Source organism: Meleagris gallopavo, chromosome 14, assembly GCF_000146605.3.
Source record: "Meleagris gallopavo isolate NT-WF06-2002-E0010 breed Aviagen turkey brand Nicholas breeding stock chromosome 14, Turkey_5.1, whole genome shotgun sequence".
Taxonomy (NCBI): Eukaryota; Metazoa; Chordata; class Aves; order Galliformes; family Phasianidae; genus Meleagris; species Meleagris gallopavo.
Genome location: NC_015024.2, coordinates 14,867,048 through 14,885,359, shown reverse-complemented (window position 1 = coordinate 14,885,359; position 18,312 = coordinate 14,867,048). Strand labels below are relative to the sequence as shown.

At 38.1% G+C, this 18,312-nt stretch overlaps 1 protein-coding gene across 1 annotated transcript in view; it reads left to right on the top strand.

The window, feature by feature from the left end:
- The window catches only part of TAFA4 (TAFA chemokine like family member 4), a 45,632-nt gene extending 32,013 nt beyond the window's left edge, over positions 1-13,619 (top strand). The window contains exons 3-5 of the mRNA XM_031555515.1: positions 1,879-2,034; positions 9,898-10,026; positions 13,525-13,619. Of these exons, the coding sequence (XP_031411375.1) occupies positions 1,879-2,034; positions 9,898-10,026; positions 13,525-13,619 (380 nt within the window). The remainder of the gene's footprint in view (positions 1-1,878; positions 2,035-9,897; positions 10,027-13,524) is intronic.
- The last annotated feature ends 4,693 nt before the right edge of the window (positions 13,620-18,312 follow it).

Below are 18,312 nucleotides of genomic sequence, written 5' to 3'. Positions count from 1 at the left end.
TTTGAGGGTCAAATCCTGTTTGATTTATTTTGGTATTGACTTCTCAGGACTATTCACCTCAAGGAAGCAGGGTTTGGGTTTGAAAAGAGATATTCTTTCAGCTACATATTGATCCCTGGAGCTGGCTCTAGTCCATCCTTATGATGTACTCTCTGACAAAATGGCTTCTTCTCTTATCTTGGCATCTAATGTGGGGTGAATAATGACTTTAATTAAAACAAGACCTGACCACTTGGTCTTTCAGGTGAGATACATAGCAAACTCTTGAGCAGTTCCATTTTCTTTCTTTCCTCACTCCATTATGAAGTGTCCTTCTCAAGGCATGGCCCAGTAACCTTGCTCTCCTGAAGTCAGGAGGAATTTTGCCATTGATTCCAGAGAGTTCAGGACCACTACTCTAAGCCAATGGAAACTTACTTTGTTTACTCCAAAGTGTTTTGGCTCACGACTTTGATCCAATAAATAAATAAATAGAGAAATGCTCTCAGACTAACAACCTCAATTTACAAAATCTTCTGTCACAATCTCTGTCCATCTACTCATTATCTCCAAACGCTGTCACTCAGAGGTGTTTTGTAGAAAAATACTCTGGAATGAAGTGGCACCGCCAATTTAATTTGTCTGTTTGTGCTTTTATTTTTCTTATTGAGTTACAGAGAAGTAGCTGTCCTACAAGCTCATAGCTGTTTTCACCCTTTTTTCATGTTTACTGTGATATTGATATTAGGTACTTGCATGGAAATTCACAGTCTGCCAGTAAACTTAATACAGTAGATATGTAAGATACTTTTATGCTGTCTTCAACATTTTTCCTACTTTCTGTAAAATGCATTATGCATTTTTCTGCTCTAGCATATTTTGCTTAGATGTACAGTGTGGCTTTTTCCTGAGGAAAGAAGAAAGGCATCCAAATACCTCTGTGCATAGAATTTCTTTTTACATTTAGAGTGCGCAAATAAAGACTAAATTTCCTTTCCAGGATTTCATATACATAGTTTTCTGCCCATTGAGGTGGTTGTGAATACATATTTGGCAGGAAAAGTCAGGCTGCCCTCCAGCTGTGTTTGAAGTACTTGTGGAACAAAAACACACACAGCAAAGTAACACTGCCAAGTCAACCTCTTAAAAATTGTGTATATTTGTATGCTGTCTGCTTTTTGTTTTCTGTCATGGAAAACCTGTTTGGAGGCCTAAATTGCATTGCTAACTTTGTTGAGGGTTTCCCACTTAATCATTCAGTAACATCTTGTCTTTAAGGATGTAACCATGTAAATGCGTCCATGTTGAATCAGAGCAAGATGCCCTCTATATAGTTAGTTACAGGTACTGGGTGGGCAAGCAGGGCAGTTCTACAAGCTTGACATTGTAATGTTTTCACTATGTTTTGCTACATCTCAGTAGCTCTGATACTGCATACGTTTACATCAATATCTGTACCTTAGTCCCTTCTCATAGTTAGGTGGTGAATATTTTTGGCATCATCTGTCTAACTTAGTCTAACTGTCTAACTTAAAATTAAAATCAACCAAACAAAAACCAGCATCCTTTTCCATAGTAGTGTTAATTTACAAGATGCTTTACAAACATAGATAAGAGCCACTCAGGGCTCCACTCTGTGTAAGACAGACAAATGCAAGATGAAGCACTTGAAAGCAGTTCAGAAAGCGAGGATGTGGAAATGAGTTGTGCAAAGAGAAGAATATTATGAAGTGGGGTTTCTGAACAAGGGTTTAGGAGGTGAGTGAAGGAAAACAGTCCAGTACAAGGAGCCCAGGGTCCTGGGGAAACGTGGTTGCCATCTACTTGAAGAGCATTGGCTTTTTCTTTATACACTGATGTTTTATTTTGCTCTCCATCACTTATCCTTGCGATTATTAGGCCAGCACCAAGTCAAGCAAGGGACATGCGAGGTTGTGGCAGTGCATCGTTGCTGCAATAAGAACCGGATTGAGGAACGATCGCAAACAGTCAAGTGCTCCTGCTTCCCAGGGCAGGTGGCTGGGACAACGCGGGCTCAGCCCTCGTGTGTGGAAGGTAAGCAGCCTCCTGCTCACCCACAGCACATATTCTCCTTGATTGTTTGACTCCCCACTGTCTCAAAAGCATAATCCTTCCTTTTGTTAATTTTGCAAACATCGCTGTGCATTGATTATAATGAGTCTGTGCAGAAATCCGGGTGTAATTAATCCTCTTAATATATGTACTCGTCCATTTCATGTCTGTGCCAATAAAACTTCTTAATTTTTTTTTCCACACAAGAATTCTACTTTAAGACTGGTCTGGAAACAGCAGAAATAAAATTCGTAAATTAATGATATTAACCCTTAAAGTAATGATATTACTACTTTTCTGAAAGAGAGGTCAAGCACTGGAATGGGCTGCCCAGGGAGGTGGTGGAGTCACCGACCCTGGAGGTGTTCAAGGAACGGTTGGATTTTGTGTTGGAGGACATGGTTTAGTGAGTACTATTGGTGATAGGTGGATGGTTGGACTGGATGATCTTGAAGGTCTTTTCCAACCTTGGTGATTCTGTTACCTTTAGATTTCAGTTACCTTTAGACCTAGTAACTTGGCTGGAAAGTCACTTGATAATAAATGCAGCCCTAAGAGTGAGCATGCAGATAATGCTGGGTCATCTGATTGTGAAAGCTGTTTTCCAGATGGATGACTCACCATTTTATGTCTCTTAATGCTGGACATCAGTGCTATAATGGTGTCCCAGCTCTACTCGGTTGTGTACAGTGTAATTCCAAATGAGTTGGAGTTGGTAGACCAGAGCAGAGCACTTTTGTTTTTCTTTATGAAACTACAACCTTATGAGTTAAATATAAAACAAAAGACTCAAAAACATTTTTTCTAAACTTTCAGAGCTATTTAGTTCTAGAAATAAAACTAAATACAAGCAGTATGTCGTTGTTTTTTTTTCTTTTTGTTTTCCACTTCTTATTAAAGAAAACATTTTAAATTTTTTAGGCTGTTTTCATGCCTTGTAATTGTGGGAACATCATAAGCTTTAACTTTTACAATTTACGTACAATTTGTTAAGTAGTTTTCTCTTCAAGGGAGAAATACCCTCTATTTTCAGGTGATACAAAAGCAGAAATACTTTTCAATATGACAGCTAATAAAAGTCAGTCAGTGTTCTAAACTTGCCTAAGGATTGCAAAGGTGACACTACATTCCATGATAGAAAGACATAAATGTATGATATGATAGAAGCTTAATTCATTCTGTCAGTACAAGTAGTTGCTGAAAGAATTTAGTGGCTGTTTTTTACCTTCAAGTATGGTTGAGATTAAATAAGACAGAATATTATGAATGTGAGGTTTTGGTTTCTAAAGTGGAAGTCTTTGATTCCTCCTCATTTTTTAGGGTAATGCTTTAACATGCTTCACTTCTTGGTTTCTTTTCCCTGCAAGAATCTGAGCCTACAGTCAGTGTTTTTTCTGTTGCTGTAGCACAGAAATTATAACTATTTTTACTCAGCCTCAGGATTAAATGTGTTTTTCCCCACTCTGTACACAGCCTTCAGTTGGCTCCTATGCTGTGGAAACCAGAAATCTTTTCTAGGGGAAAAAAAAAAAAAAACAAAAAAAAAACCCTCTTGAATTTGCATATTTTAGGCTGATATAGAACTTTTGTTTTCTTTTCTAACAACTTTTTGTCAAACAGAAGGATATTTGATTTGCCTCTATTTTGCTCTGGTTTTAAAGGGAAGGACATTCTTGAATTGTAATTTTTCTAACCAAAAGAAAAGGTTTTGTAGGGCAATTGTCTTACAGTAGTATTATAAAGTATTTTCTTTGAACTTCAGACCTTATCCAGTAGTAATCATTGCTTGCATTAGAGTAGCAATTATCTCTGTGCTTTTGAACATACATTGCACACATGGTGGCTGCTGCCTGCAGTTCCTTCCTCACATTACACACTTGTTAGATTGTGCTCAGATAAAAAGAGGAAATATGGGCACTTCACATTCGCTGAATATATCCATTAGGTGCCACCCACTGGTTGTGTCAGACGATGTGATTTTTGATCATACACACAGATGCTTTTACATCTTGATTTTGAAATCTTGATTTTGAAGAAGTCTAGTGCTTAGTAATGTTTATAAAAAATGTTTTCTAAATCCAAATAGAACGTATATACCTATAAACATATTCTATTTAGACCTTAGCCTCTTCAATGCATGTTCAGAAAAGGAAGTAACTGGGAAAGTCATGGTGGAGAACAATAATAAACAGAGTGAAATCAGCCAAATGTGAACAGTGACTGAACTTTTCAGGTTTTGTATATTTTAAATGTTAGCATCATTGAAGAGATTACTGGAAGAGGGTGAATGGGCTCATGTTTTATATTCAACACTGAGTGGCAACCTTAAAATAAAGCTATTGGCAATGAAATAACATTTTTCTTTCTTGACAAAACAAATGGTTGGTTACACGATTACCTAATTACAATTAATTAATTTGATATCTATTTGATGATTTTAAAGAAGTCTGCTGCTTCTTGCTCTTCTTAAATGAAGGTCTGGTTTCTGTTTTAGTGTTTACAATCCAGGCAGCACAGTGAGCTGGCTCTAACGTTCATTTCAGCCAGGCTGGCAAATCACTGATTGTAGCTCATCCACAAGAAATTAAGACACTGCAGCAAATAGATTTTCTCAGAGTATAGAAGGCAGTTAAGATGTGGGACTTCAGCAATTTCTAGACAAACTGTACTTGCTGTTCTGTTCTGGAACGGAATTTCACGTTCGAGTAGCCTTCAGCTATATATATATGTATTTTTTTTTCTCCAGAAAATTTTAACAATTGAAATAAGCCTTCCTAATGTGAAATCTGTACTTCTGGTTTTGGTACTTTATAGATGTTATTTTTCTTTCCCCTTGATTTTCTTACTCTTTCAGCATATGGGTTTTCAGACCCAACTCCCACAGGATTTCAGTGACAGATTTTTTGATTAATTTGGGTGGAGGTAGAATCTAGTTCATCACACACAGCTCCTTGTTGATAGGTATTGGGCATTGTGCCCTTTTGCATAAACAGGCCATAAAATAGGTTTATAAAGCCTGTCATTATTGTTTTTAGGATTAGTAGTCATAGGCCAGCTGGATATTTACATCTTGAAATAGCTTGACAGATGATGAAGAACTTTACACAAGGTCAGATTAAACCAGCACTTTATTAAAGCAGTACTGTATGTTAAGGCTAAACTGTGCTTGGAGAAGTAGAGCATAGTGTACCAATACTCAGAGCTACCAGAATTTGAGAAAGCCTCCTGTTTGGGAGAAGTCAGACTGAGTGTTTGTATGATTACATTTGGACATAGACCTCCACAAGTGACATATTTTTTTCCCCATGATACACGATAAGAAGGAAACCTTTGAGTTACAGAAAAAATATAAATATCTGGATAAATTTCAAGGAAAACGTGTTAAAATTGTACAGGAAGGAATATAAAAATATTTAAATCTTATAAATACATAAAATGAAACTTTTAAGTGCCTTGAGCGCTATGAGCCATTCCTTTTCAGTGTGGTATGATAATACCCACAGCGCTGTGGGGCCTAACTAACATTTATAGAGTGCTTTGCAATTCTACAGTGTCATTCTTCCCAGAAACTTTAAACACTGATAGCAGCAAATGCAGATTAGTTCATCTAAAAAGAAGGATATAAAGGCTAAAGTCAATGTTGGAGTCTGGGATATTCAATAGGGTTTTCACAAGCATAGTAAAATCGCTTGTGGTAGCCTAAATGAGTGTAGAGCTAGCAGCCTTTGGGTCAGGGTATTTCTGTAATCCCTTGTCCACACTCACATACTCATTAACTTTCTCAGATAATTGTATTTTGGATTTAGCTAACAAGAAGCTCTAATTTGTGTATTTGAACTTAGTTCTGAAAGCTATTGGCAAGTATTGGCAAACAAGAAAAGCAAGGCTATTGCTTCTGTACACAGGCACACCTTGTTTTTCTGTATTTTTCTTCTTTTTTCCCACCTTCCAGACACAGGCTAACTTGCTGCTTAGAGAAATGTTGCTGTAGATGAAATGAACCGCTAAACTCAGGAAAAAACAGAACATACCGCAAGTAATTAAATATACAGAGAAAACATCCCATACAGCCTATGTACCCTGCCTTGAATTGTAGCTATACTACTTGATTGCAGCTATAGAAAATTTTGCTTAACAAAGGTCAACTCATTCTTCTGTCAATGATCAACAATTACATTTAAAATAGTCATAACGAGATTTCATTTTTATCCATTTTCTTTGTGGAAATTAACATCTTTATAAGCAATTCTAGCTTGTCTAGCAGCTACTGCCAAGGAGATAAAACATTCATAACTTTTGTTTGGAGAGAAGTGAAGTGCTTTAAATGTCTCTAAGTAAATCATCACTAGCCAAATCATTTTCCATCCAGTCAAGTCTGTTAGACCTAGAGTTTATGAGGAAAAGCACTCGGATTCAAGGACTAAATAATTAAAGATTTTCTATAGGGTCAAAGAAACACAATGAAGAAAAAGTACGGTTCTGGCTGAAAGCCCAATTGGATTACAGACTGAAAGGAAGAGACCACAGAGAAACAAGAAAACAACAACAACAACAAAAAATCAATCAATACATAGCAAACAGATAAAAGTACAAATGGCTGAGAAGATTCCCTTCTCACTGTATTTGGATGTATTTCAGGATACTTGATAACTCAAAAGGATGCTAATGCTGTGTTAGCATTCAAAGAAGAAAAGGAAACACACAATAGAATGAATAGTCTGCTGAAAATTTATATGGAAAGCTTAATCCAGTGAGGTAGGAAAGACATCTGTATTTGTCATGACTGCAGATAACATGGATTTGTTTAAGCAGAATACGAAGTAATCATTAAATAAACTTTTTGTAATCCCTTCAACTGACCTAAAAGCAAATATAGACAAAAAATAACAATAAAAAAAAAATTATGTATTTCATCTGGATCAAAGGAGTAACTAACGATGAGCTCGAGGCAGTCGCATGGCATAGTCCTCTGTTGTGGGGAGTTGAACCTGTTTGAAAAAACTGTGTTAATAAAGACCAATACATTGCATCGAGAAAGTGAAGAAGTTGAATCAGCTCAGCTTGTCAGGCAGAAGATTGAAAAGTGACTTGATTGCAGCACGTTCAATACCTTCACAGGGAGAAAATGATGATTACTAACAGGTGCTGTAAAGTAGGAGAAGAAAGTGCAGAAGAGGTTTAAGGAGAAAAAAAAAAAAAACAAGCCCTAAAGCTGTGTGTTTCATGCTGAGATTGTTTAATTGTTGTGAAAAATGTCAATGGGAGAAGTAACTTTCTTCACCTGTGCCAGAATGGCTTGGAAGACAATGTAACCGAACACAACTGAGGGCACAACACAGTGAATTGCACAAGGCAAGACAAGATGATGTATTGGCACCTTTTGGCCTTAATCTCTATGAATCTACTGTTTCCATGGAGTTGCATCATCTAGGGAGCGATGTCAGTAGAAGATTTATTTCTGGTAGGGTAACCACCAGCAAATTGACTGGCAAATGTCAAACTAAAGCAGTCTCCTTTCCTTTCATTAGGGTGGTTGTGTATGAGTGTGACATAGCTGCTCTTGTTTCTTAGAAAAGTCATCTGCTGAAACCTCTCCAAGAGTGCCTCAATCTGAAAAGTGGAGACTTTTATGTCCTACGGAGTCACACGGTTACAAGGACAGCAATAGTTAAAGAACTCTCGCTCTGAAGATAAACCCAAGTGACTGATAGAGAATTTTAATAGACTAATCTCAGGAGTGTGTTTGACACAAACAGCCACAGCCGTTTAGGATATATAGTCTGCATAGTGGACATTAGAACTACAAAGAGACTGGACATAAAATGGATATAAGAATTAGTGCAGTGCTACAGCAAAGGACTAGGGATTTGCTGAAAGTTAATAGAATGAGACCTGCATTAGGGATTTCAAAGTGTTTCCATTAATCAGAGGAAAGATGTCTGCACAGAATAGAAATCAAATAGGAGAAGGGTAAGAGTCATTTTCTCTGAAAGTGTCTAAACAAAAGATGAACAGAAGGTGAACTAGGCAGATCTTGTTTGAGTTAGATTGACTCTGCAGTGTTTCCTTTTCATATCTCTGCTTATTTAATGGAAGATGGTACTGCTGGAAGTGATGGGCCTGATTCACTGCCTTTTGTACATGGCCCACATTTCATGAACCAGGAAGCTACATGGTCATAGTGGTATAAGTATGAAAGCAGACTCACGTGTCTGAGTGCAGGCAAGTTCTTATGTCAGTGCATCCTTGCTTACAACAGCACAGTGCAGAGCTGTGTAATGTGGTAGCCAGGCCTCCCAGCAGGGCTTGCTGGCTCTGAATGTCATCTGTCATCTCTGTAAATGCAGATAGCTTACTAGCAGGATCTCGTGCCGACATCCCTGCAGATGCCCTCAGTCTTCTTGAATCTCACCTTCTAGAGTTGGTTACATTTAACAGATATTAATGTGGTATAGAAATTGAATAAAAATTATTCAATTTTTTTTATTAGAAAGTAGCAAAGATATGAAATAAACTGCTGGACTATTCATCTGGAGTGGAAGTGATCCCTCACCTCTTAGGGAAGCATAACCAGGTTTCATCCGTTTCATCAGCAATCAATTCAACATCAAAGCAACTTATCTAGGATGCAAATAGCTGGTGACAGCAATCATGCATTCATTTTATAATGTTAGGAGAGTGAAAGAATCATTTATAGAAGCTAAACTGGTGTTTCAGAAATGTATTTTTCATAGTGCTCTTCACGTAGCCCTAGAATGAAAGCACAAAACAAAAGTAATTGAATGAGCATTTCAGCAATATCCCAATGTCAGCTTGCCTGCTTGTCAGCCTAATTTGAAGGTTGCAGAGATATGAATCTACCTTGAAATTAGAAGGTAAAAGAAGTGCTTTACAACAATTAGACTAAATTATTTTTGTTCATCTCTTTTGGATGTACTGTCTTTTAAAGCATAGACTCCCATATTTTGTGCACAGAGTAGAATAATGCAGACTGACTACATCAGCATTCCCAACCGTGCTTTATTTTGAAATCCAGTTTAGTTTGTGTATGATTACAAACTGATGCTTTTCAAAATCATTTTTTCTGGGATTGCATGAATCTTGTGAACAATGCAAAACTGAGAAATGCATGCAGAAGTTTGCGTTAGTTTTTGGGAAAGTGTATCTGTTACCAGCAGTATTAAAAAGTCACGACTACGGGTATAAAAATAGCGAGTGGGATCTTATTAACAAAAATTGGCTTAAGGGTAGAAAATTAATAAATTTGCACAGTTAGTGTGCTACTGAAGCCTTGCTAAACATATTGCAAAACTGGCAGTGTAACTGCAAGTAGATTTTCAGTTAATAATCTAATTTTTTCAATGGTTTTCATGTCCTTATTTGCACTACCTACTGATAGACTTCACATGCTTACTTCTGTGCAGTTCTATTTTCTTACCCAGTAGAGGGAGAAACTGCCATTTCTTTGTCCAGTCTCATATATGCATATCTGAATTAAACAAGAAGCCTTAGTTTCCTACCGCCTTACAGCAGGTTCCTTGCTAAGGCATGTAAATGAAGTATGCAACTTCTGTAGTCAGCAGAGGAGGAAAGGCACTTCCAGAGGTTGGATTGTTCTCTGCTAGCATTGGTCTGTATGCCATTTATTCTTCTGTGTGCTGGTGAACTTTTTTAGCCATATCTGCAGCTCAAACATGATCATTGTGATAAGCTTCTAAAACAGTAACTGTGGGTTCTACCTTTTGTAATCAAACAACTGAACAACTCACGGGCAACCTACTTACAGAAATCAACAGTATTAAGGAAAGATTGTGTTCTGTTTCTCTTTCCCATTTCTTTTTCAAGCTTCTATTGTCCTGCAGAAGTGGTGGTGTCATATGAACCCCTGTTTGGATGGAGAGGACTGTAAGGTACTACCAGACTATTCAGGGTGGTCTTGCAGCAGCGGAAATAAAGTCAAAACCACAAAGGCAAGTACAGAAACCGCCTATTTAAATATAGATAGAAGTCTGTTGGTGGCATTTGCTTATTTTGCTGCATTTGTAGTTGTGAGCACCAGTGCTGGACTCCTCAGTATTCTGGAAAGCAGTGATTAATGCAGTTGTTCTCTGGGAGGAAAATGCTGGGTAAGAACTGCCCCTTCCTAGTTGAGTTACTGGATGTTGGAGTCAAACCAAAGAAACAATTCAGCTGTGATCGGTGTAGTGGGATAATCATGTTCCAGGATCAGTTCTCCTATTTGCATACTGATTATGTAGATCCAAGGTGTAAAATTATCTAAAGTTATATTCTTGCACTACTGCAAAACTCTTTTAGTTTTGGAATGAAGTAGCTAACCTTTGGAGTTGAGAATTCGTACTGACGTCACTGGAACTGTGGGAACTGAGCACCAGTGGAAATCAAGCTGGTTCCAATAATTTCTAATTACGGGCCATTGTGGAGACAGCCTGTTTTTAAAATAAGCTTTGCTCTGCCATCCTATTTCTTAATTAATGGCCAGCAGAAAGAAAATATCATGTTCTCTGTCTACTTAACAATCCGAAGTGAGTTCAGTGCATTGAAGTTCAACAAGTCATAGTGAACTGAATGTCTAAATATATCATAAAACATGAGCTTTCACCAGGCTATAGCTGCAAAGACATATGCTTAGCTTTTTCCTTTACAGCCTCTTCTAAATGGAAATGAATATTGTTGATTAGGTAAGTCTGAATTAACAAGCAAACACTGACATCAATGCTGTTTAATAATGGCTGTTTTAAGGAGAAAAACATGTTCTACTTCAGGATGAAGGAGAAAATTAGTTAGTTTTGGGCAGCTGTGGAGCGAGTCCACTGGTCCAGAGCCCAGCCATACACTTGCCATGGAGGCAAATTCGTTGGAGAAATCTGACCAGAAAAGTCTGAAAAACATTATTCCTCTTTTAAAGATCACAGAATGGTTTAGGTTGGAAGGGAAACCTGGAGGTCATCAGGTCCAATGCCACTGCGCAGTCAGAGGAGTTATTGAAAGGTATAGACTACCCTCAGCATTTGAATTTTTTCTTGACTTCATTGACTTCAGCTGCTCATATGTAAATAAGGGATAGTGTGATGTGGTGGCATTACAGAGAATGGTGAGACAGGCCAAGTAGGAGTTGAATCAGATAACGACATCTATGGCATTGATGGCTGAATCAGGTGTTCTGTCATGTGGCTGTCTCTTCCTTCTGTGTGCAGTTGCCTTTCAGTTCAGTAAGGTCAACTGACCCCAAGACATATAATATAGCCTGTGCTTATGACTCTTGCTCTTAAACAGCGAAAAGAGGAAGCCTGACTCAGTGGGAGTTTAATAATAGAAGGGCAAAGTTGGCACAGATCATTTATTTTATTATCCATGGCAAAAAATGCAACCAGCAAACTACAGAATATAGCAATGCATTCTGATGAGTTTATATATGTCTTTATAAAGCTGGAGTGGGACAAATCATCCTGCCTGCAATTAGATCTGTGCAAATTCGTCAAGTCTGGTGAGTTTGTGTGAGTCTAACAGAGGGCATAATGTAGCAGTATGAGAGCAAATGCTATTTCATTAAACTCGTGCTCTACTTTGCTGGGATGTGGAGTAATGTTTTTTGCATTGATTTTTATCACCATAGGAGATTACTTTAAGGGATATTTAATTGAAAGGATAAGCAAACAACTGGCACGTGTACTTAGATGTGAATTGTTCTACCTCGTTATGATATGAGAGCTGCTTGTTTTTTGTCTTGCATGACTTTGCTTTTCTTTTGCTGTCCTTTGTTATTTTAGACTTACACGTGTTAAGGTAGGGCTGTGCTTCATTGTGCATGTGCTTAGTGACAGCATAAGGGAGATCCTAGTTCTACAACAGCAGAAATCTAGATATGAATAACAAAGTTAATGGTTATACTTCATATTGAGAGGAGTCGTAAACTTTTCTAGTTATTGGCCATGTTAGAGAAGGGAGCAGGTGAGTAGCAGGCTACCTTAAAGAGCACATCCATGTTTCCTCTGTATACATTTTGCATGTCTCATGGGTGATTATCTAATAAGGTATAGTTGTTGCACAAATATAATGAATAAAGGTAACTCCAGATTCTGAACAGAAGCTTGTGGCACATGCAATATTGAAGTGGAAAGAGAGTGGAAAGGAATGGAAGGAAAAACTCTGCTAGAGAAAAAAGTATGATGTGGCTTATTTTTATTTTAAAAATGATCAAAATAATTGTCCACACTTAGCTCAATCTGCAAAATATGAATTAAGTGCATTAAAACTCAGCACAAGTAGAGGACTGTCCTATGACCAGTAGTCCAAACCATACAGCACCCATTTAGATCAGTGCTGGGATACTTAAATAGGAAACTCACAGCAAAACCTTTGTGGGCAGTTATAGAAAATGTACCCACATATGAAATGCTTTCAGTTTTGTAGTAGGCTTACATCTAAAACATGAGAGTCGAGATCCATTCGATACTAATTTTTTTTCTATGTTATGTAGCAAAGATGATCTCATTACCATTTAAATTTCTAATCAATTTTTAAATCCTACTAACACCTTGGGATCAGTGCTAGTTGGGATAGCAAGTTCCTCAGGTTAATTACACACCAAGAGAGGAAATGCCAAGTAATCACTTTTAAGTCTTCTATCTTATTCGAAAATATTAGAGTGACTTGAAGTGTATGAAGCATGGAGAGACTCCTGATGCTACTCAGTGTTTAGATGTATAGGTGGGAGCTGAGTGGGACATCTAAATACATGAAAAGCTGAGGGGCTTGTATTTAAACCAGTTACTGTGGGGAGGAAAATAAGAACTGTGCTATGTGTTTGTTAAGCTTTATAACATGTCCAGATGCTACAGGGCAGAGCTGACCAAAATTCCTCCCTGCAGGCTGCCTTATTCTTACCCATTTGCAGGGTGGGAAGTCTGATGTGACCCCTCTCACTGTGCAGACAAACCCAGTGGGTTTGCTTAGCACTGTCTGTGTGCATTAAGGCTCGCACATACATCCCTAACACACCTGATGGTGTAATAAAGTGAAGACCATGGGATCCTGTGGGGGAAGTGCTATCCAGAAGTGACTGCAGCTGCAAGAGCAGTTTGTCCACCCTGCACATGATGTTCTCTCTGATCTGTACATCCCTTCCATTAGATGTGCTGCTGGGAACGGGCACTTTGCATGAATGGTTCTTGGGGATGTGAATGGTAATGGTACACTGGTGCTGTAGGCATTGGTGTTGAAACTGATGCTAAGCTAAATGAAGCAGAAGAGTATTTCCATGCGATGTTGGTGGCTGTTTAATGGTAAACAGCCATTTCTTCATCTGCAAATCTTTGTACTTTGGATAACAGCATAATTAATGTTTGGCTGGGGTTAGTTCATTCATGATGTGTCCTGTTTTACAACGGAGCATGTTTTATAATCCTCATTGGAAAGATTCTATGTTGGTAACTGTTTCCTCTTCTTTTATAGGTAACACGGTAGCAAAGAATAAACCTGTGGATCCTATTGGAACAATGTGTGTGCAATGCACTGCTTGGCTGTTAGACAGAGACCCTATTTTGTGAGGGTGCTACTGACTTCATTCTTTGAACTTGCAAAATGACTTAGTGAAAAGAACAACTCTTCTTCCAACTGTGGCTGCAATTCCTGAAGCTGGATTTTGCTATACAGAACAATGAATGTTTAATTTGGTGAGAAAACACAAGGAGATTTGGTTCTACCTGAAATGCACCTTGGATTCTCCAGCTTCTGCCACCATTTGGCAGCATTTCGTAGAAGCACAAACCTGAACTTCTGCAGTACATCAAGGACAAAGCTTTCTTTGTGATGCTGAGATATATAAAATTGCTCTAAAAGAGTTTAGATTATGAAATTAACCTAGGATACCATAGAAGGAAAATTCCTACGTTGGAACCATTATGGGTTTGTCTGAGGTACTTCTCACAGAAAAATACAAAGCTGATCCCAGTGCTGACAGGTCAGTGTTAGTAAATAACATATTAGTGTATTTTCAGCTGTGATTTAGTAACTATCGAGGTTGTTAGAAAGTGAGAAGATGGCACTTATAAATCAGTAATGATTATAGTAGGGCATACTTTGGTTATATCTCTGCAATTAAATTTATTTCCTTAGGTAGTTATAGGTACTTTAATTTTTACATTCACAAGTGATGGCAGGGAAGCATGAGGAAGAGACAAAATCTGAAAGTAGATAAAGCTTTTGCTGTCCTAAAATAAATCCATTCTCTAGGGGAATAGCAAAGTATATGTATCCCTTGCCTCTTTGAATCTAGATATGGAAACGAATTTAGCCATTAGCTAGAAATATGCATTCAGATGCCTAACAAAAAAAAAAAAAGAAAAGAAAAAAGAAAAAAAGTAAGAGCATGCTTGTACTGCATAAGGAGGGCTTACTGGAAGGAGGGTAATTTGTTCAGATTTTCATAGCTTTGGTTATATCCTAATAGGTAACATACTTAAAATTCATGAGCAAAAATTCTAGATAAAAGTGAATCTTCGCTTTCAATTAGTTCTTGTTTAGACTGATTATAATAATTAAATGTCCAGTTCTTTGACAGACTGAATTTCCAAGTGATTACATTTTGTGACACGTAATTGTTCCATATTATTGTAGATGCATTTCATACTGTTTTTCTTATTTGCCTGTTGCAGTTTTTTGTCATCAGTCTTCATAAATAGAACAGTAAGTAGAAGTGAAACTGTAGCCAGGCTGATCCCCAGTATATCATTTTGGACTTAGGATGCATTAAAACTGACTGAAATGCAATGATGCAGATGGATATCTTGCAGATGAACTGCCGCTGACCCAGCTACTGAACTCATTGTTATGCTTTATGTAAATATGAGGGTAACAATGTAAATCTAATTTTTATATAGCTAGAAAAGAAAAAAAGAAAAAGAAAAAAAAAAGTATGTTGTATTAATTTAGATCATTGTGCATATGCTTTCAGCTTTGTGGGGAAGATACCATCAGCTGTGTGAAGCTGTTCAGAATAATGATGTTTAGCTTTTCTAGCTTTTGATTTGCTGGAGTGAGTGCAAGCTCTCAGCCAGATAATTCCACAGAAGTTAGTGGGGGAAAGTCTGGCCCTGTGTTCTTTTTCTTCTGATTTCTCTGGTTTAGCCCACTTTTGGTTATGCATTTGATGACAGCTGGGATCGTAGTGGTCATTGTACTTGGTGATAAGTAAAAAAGAAATGTTCTGCTCTATCCTCGGACAGCTAAACAGTGATTCTACCTAGCAGACTCTGCTTTCCCTAATGAGTTCTGCATTACTGGTATTTTTCCATTGTTTCTATTTTCCAATTAAGTTTTAATATTGCCTTTTCTCTGTCTATTTTTCCTGTATCTGACTATTCAAGAATATCATCCGTGAAAGTTGTTTTTTGTTTCCTGTTTGTACAATGTTGGCCCCAAACTGGTATTTATTTATTTTGCTAATTTCTGTATATAAAAGCTTAGTAAAAACCATTGCTGAGGTGTTCTGATCTATGTGGATAAATGAGAATTTTAGAGAAAAGTTACTACTTTTCTTTTTCTGAATGTAAATACAAAGAAAAATTATTTACCAGTGTTCATATGCTAGATTTGTGGCAGAGCTGAGAATTGACTCAAACCTTACTACATTTGATTAATCTTTTCTTGTGGGGAACATAAAAGAGGTACATGACATGCCTTACAACACCCACCTGGAAGGGGCATTCTGTGCCCCTGGGGAAAGGGAAAGCTGGAGCATAAGTTTGACTGCATGGGATTATGAAATGCAGCCCACATGAATGACTTCCTTCCTAGATCCTCCGCTGATGACAAAGATTTTGTATTTCTAAACAATCTTCGTTCCAGAGGATCTTGGGATGATTTACAGCCTTTTCTGACTCGCTGCACAAACACTGTAATAGATACCTGTCTCTTTTTAGAGGATTGCTGTTTCTTCTAATGCTGTTGTCTGGCATCTGACACTGGTATTGCCCTTCTGCTGAATGATTGCAAAATTAAAGCCTTTGCCAGAGGCTCTGTTAGGAGAATAGATCAGCATCCCAGATTTGTCGTGTGTTCTCTATGGAAGTGGCTTAGTTTATGCATATCTGCATCTAGAAGAGCAGCATTTGTAAGCAGCATGCTGGCAATCTCTGCTGACTTCCCACTGTTAAGCTTCTGTGAGGCTACAACGTGTGGTTCTTGCGTCCAGGTTTTTGTTCAGGACAGCATTGCCTGCTGCAACCTAGTTCAGAGTCTGATCCCCTGCCTCTGTCCTAAAGCTGCCAAGTTTTGCCATACAATTTCTAACCAAAGGCTGTTGCAGACACTCACTCCTTTGGTAAAATATTATTCTGACAGGCAGGCTGAGCTAATTTATGTCCTGATTATACCTATATCTCACTTAACTCTGCTCTCTTCTCCCCTAATTAGTAAGACCCTGATGTATTTTCCTTCACTGAATTGACATTTCAGTAGACAAAATGCTATTCACTGCTATTCTAGGCTCGCTTCTTTTCAGCTCATACCTTCTTGCTGGTACATTCTTACCAGTTCTACCTCAGCGTGTGACCTGGAAGTTTTGTTGCTGAACTGTTACTCTCCCAGGCTGAGGTCACAGGTTGCTGCCTGTCCCTGTGCTGAGGACTTCCGTGTGCCTCGTGGCACAGCCACAGCTGAACGATCCCAGGACTGACTGAGGAGGATGTCCACCATATCCCATTTTGAACAGGTAGTGCCATTGTTCACTGCTCAGTGAGTTCCTCACATTGTCCTTATCTCCGTCAATTAGATGGGGAAATCTCTGTGATATCAAAATAAATATATAGAAGAAGATAGATGCGCTGATATGTAGGTCAAACTAGATTCGTGGCATTTTCTTTATCTAGAAAATAAATTATCTTAATAGAAATCCTTGCAAGGTTTCTCTCGTGTCTTACAACTCTGTTAAATCCATGATGGATTTTATTCCATTTTCCTCTAAGTCTGTTATCTTCAAGGATTTCTGTTAGAATTGGTACCTGAAGAGAGAGAATAAATTTTTTACATTTGCCGTAATTTTTTTCAAAGGGTTAGTTCATAACAAACCTACTACAATAGAAAATGTCTTTAAAGTATAGCAGTTTGCTTGCAGACTGAGCAGCCCCTGAGGTAAGGCAGACAAGGCTTCTGACACAGCATGAGATGCTTCTGTATTTACTGAAATACAGATGATCCTGTAAGAAACTTTTAACTATTTAGGATAAATAATTGCCTATAAACTGTTGTAATGTGGTTTTAAGGACTGCTTTTCACAGCACAGAGTCCCAAAGTACTGCATTGTGGCAGTAATTCTGGGAAGATTCGGAATGGATCTGCTCACCTTGGGATTTGGAATGTGCTGGTTATGGAGAGCCTCTCTGAGCTCATGAGGATGTGTCCTGGTGGTTTTGGCTGCAGGGAAGCTCGCTGCTTGGAAAGAAATAAGATGAGGATGGGAAACTGATTTCTCCTTCAGTGAACTTAGTTCAGAAACAAAAGCCCCTTTCCAAAACAGGATTTTTTTAGACAGTTTTAAAAAGTGGTTTATTTATCACCTAGCCAATACAAGTTCTTCATTTTAGAAGGTATCTATGGGCATGGTCAGATCACAAGTGGCTACATAGCTCTTAACAAGATACTGGCCTTAACCTGGAGTGCATACAATGCATGCTTGCAGTCTGCTTAATTAAGGAAGGTAGCTGTAACTCCTGTGAAGATTCTAGCTAGGAGTCTGACACTTTTAAAGATGCACTAACTGTTCCATTTATAGTTTTCTGCCTCTGCAGTAACCTGTATTGTGCCTGCCTGTAGTGGTAGGGACATTGGACACTTAGGGAAGTTGGACTGTCCAGCACTACTAGAGGTGACTTCTTCATGTAGGGTATGAAAGGATTTTGTCTTTGCAAGTGAAATTTGGCAGACTCTTTCCACTTAGATCTTGGTACTGAGTCATCCAAGACTTCTCAGCTGAGGAACTGAAACTCAAATATTTTGTCTACCCACTGAAGTTATGTTTCATATCACAGCAATCTATACTGGCATGAGATTGCACAGATTAGTAAAGTTATTTACACAAAAGCTTGCAGACTGTAGGAATCTTGTATCCCTTCTCTTTAATGTATGCACTGGGTGAAGGTTTGCTAAGCCCACTCACATGGCTCTTAGCTATAGAGTCCTTGTTTGTGCTCTCTGTGATTCAAGCTTGTGGGTGGGTGTACTTTCTTCTTTTTTTTTCTTTTT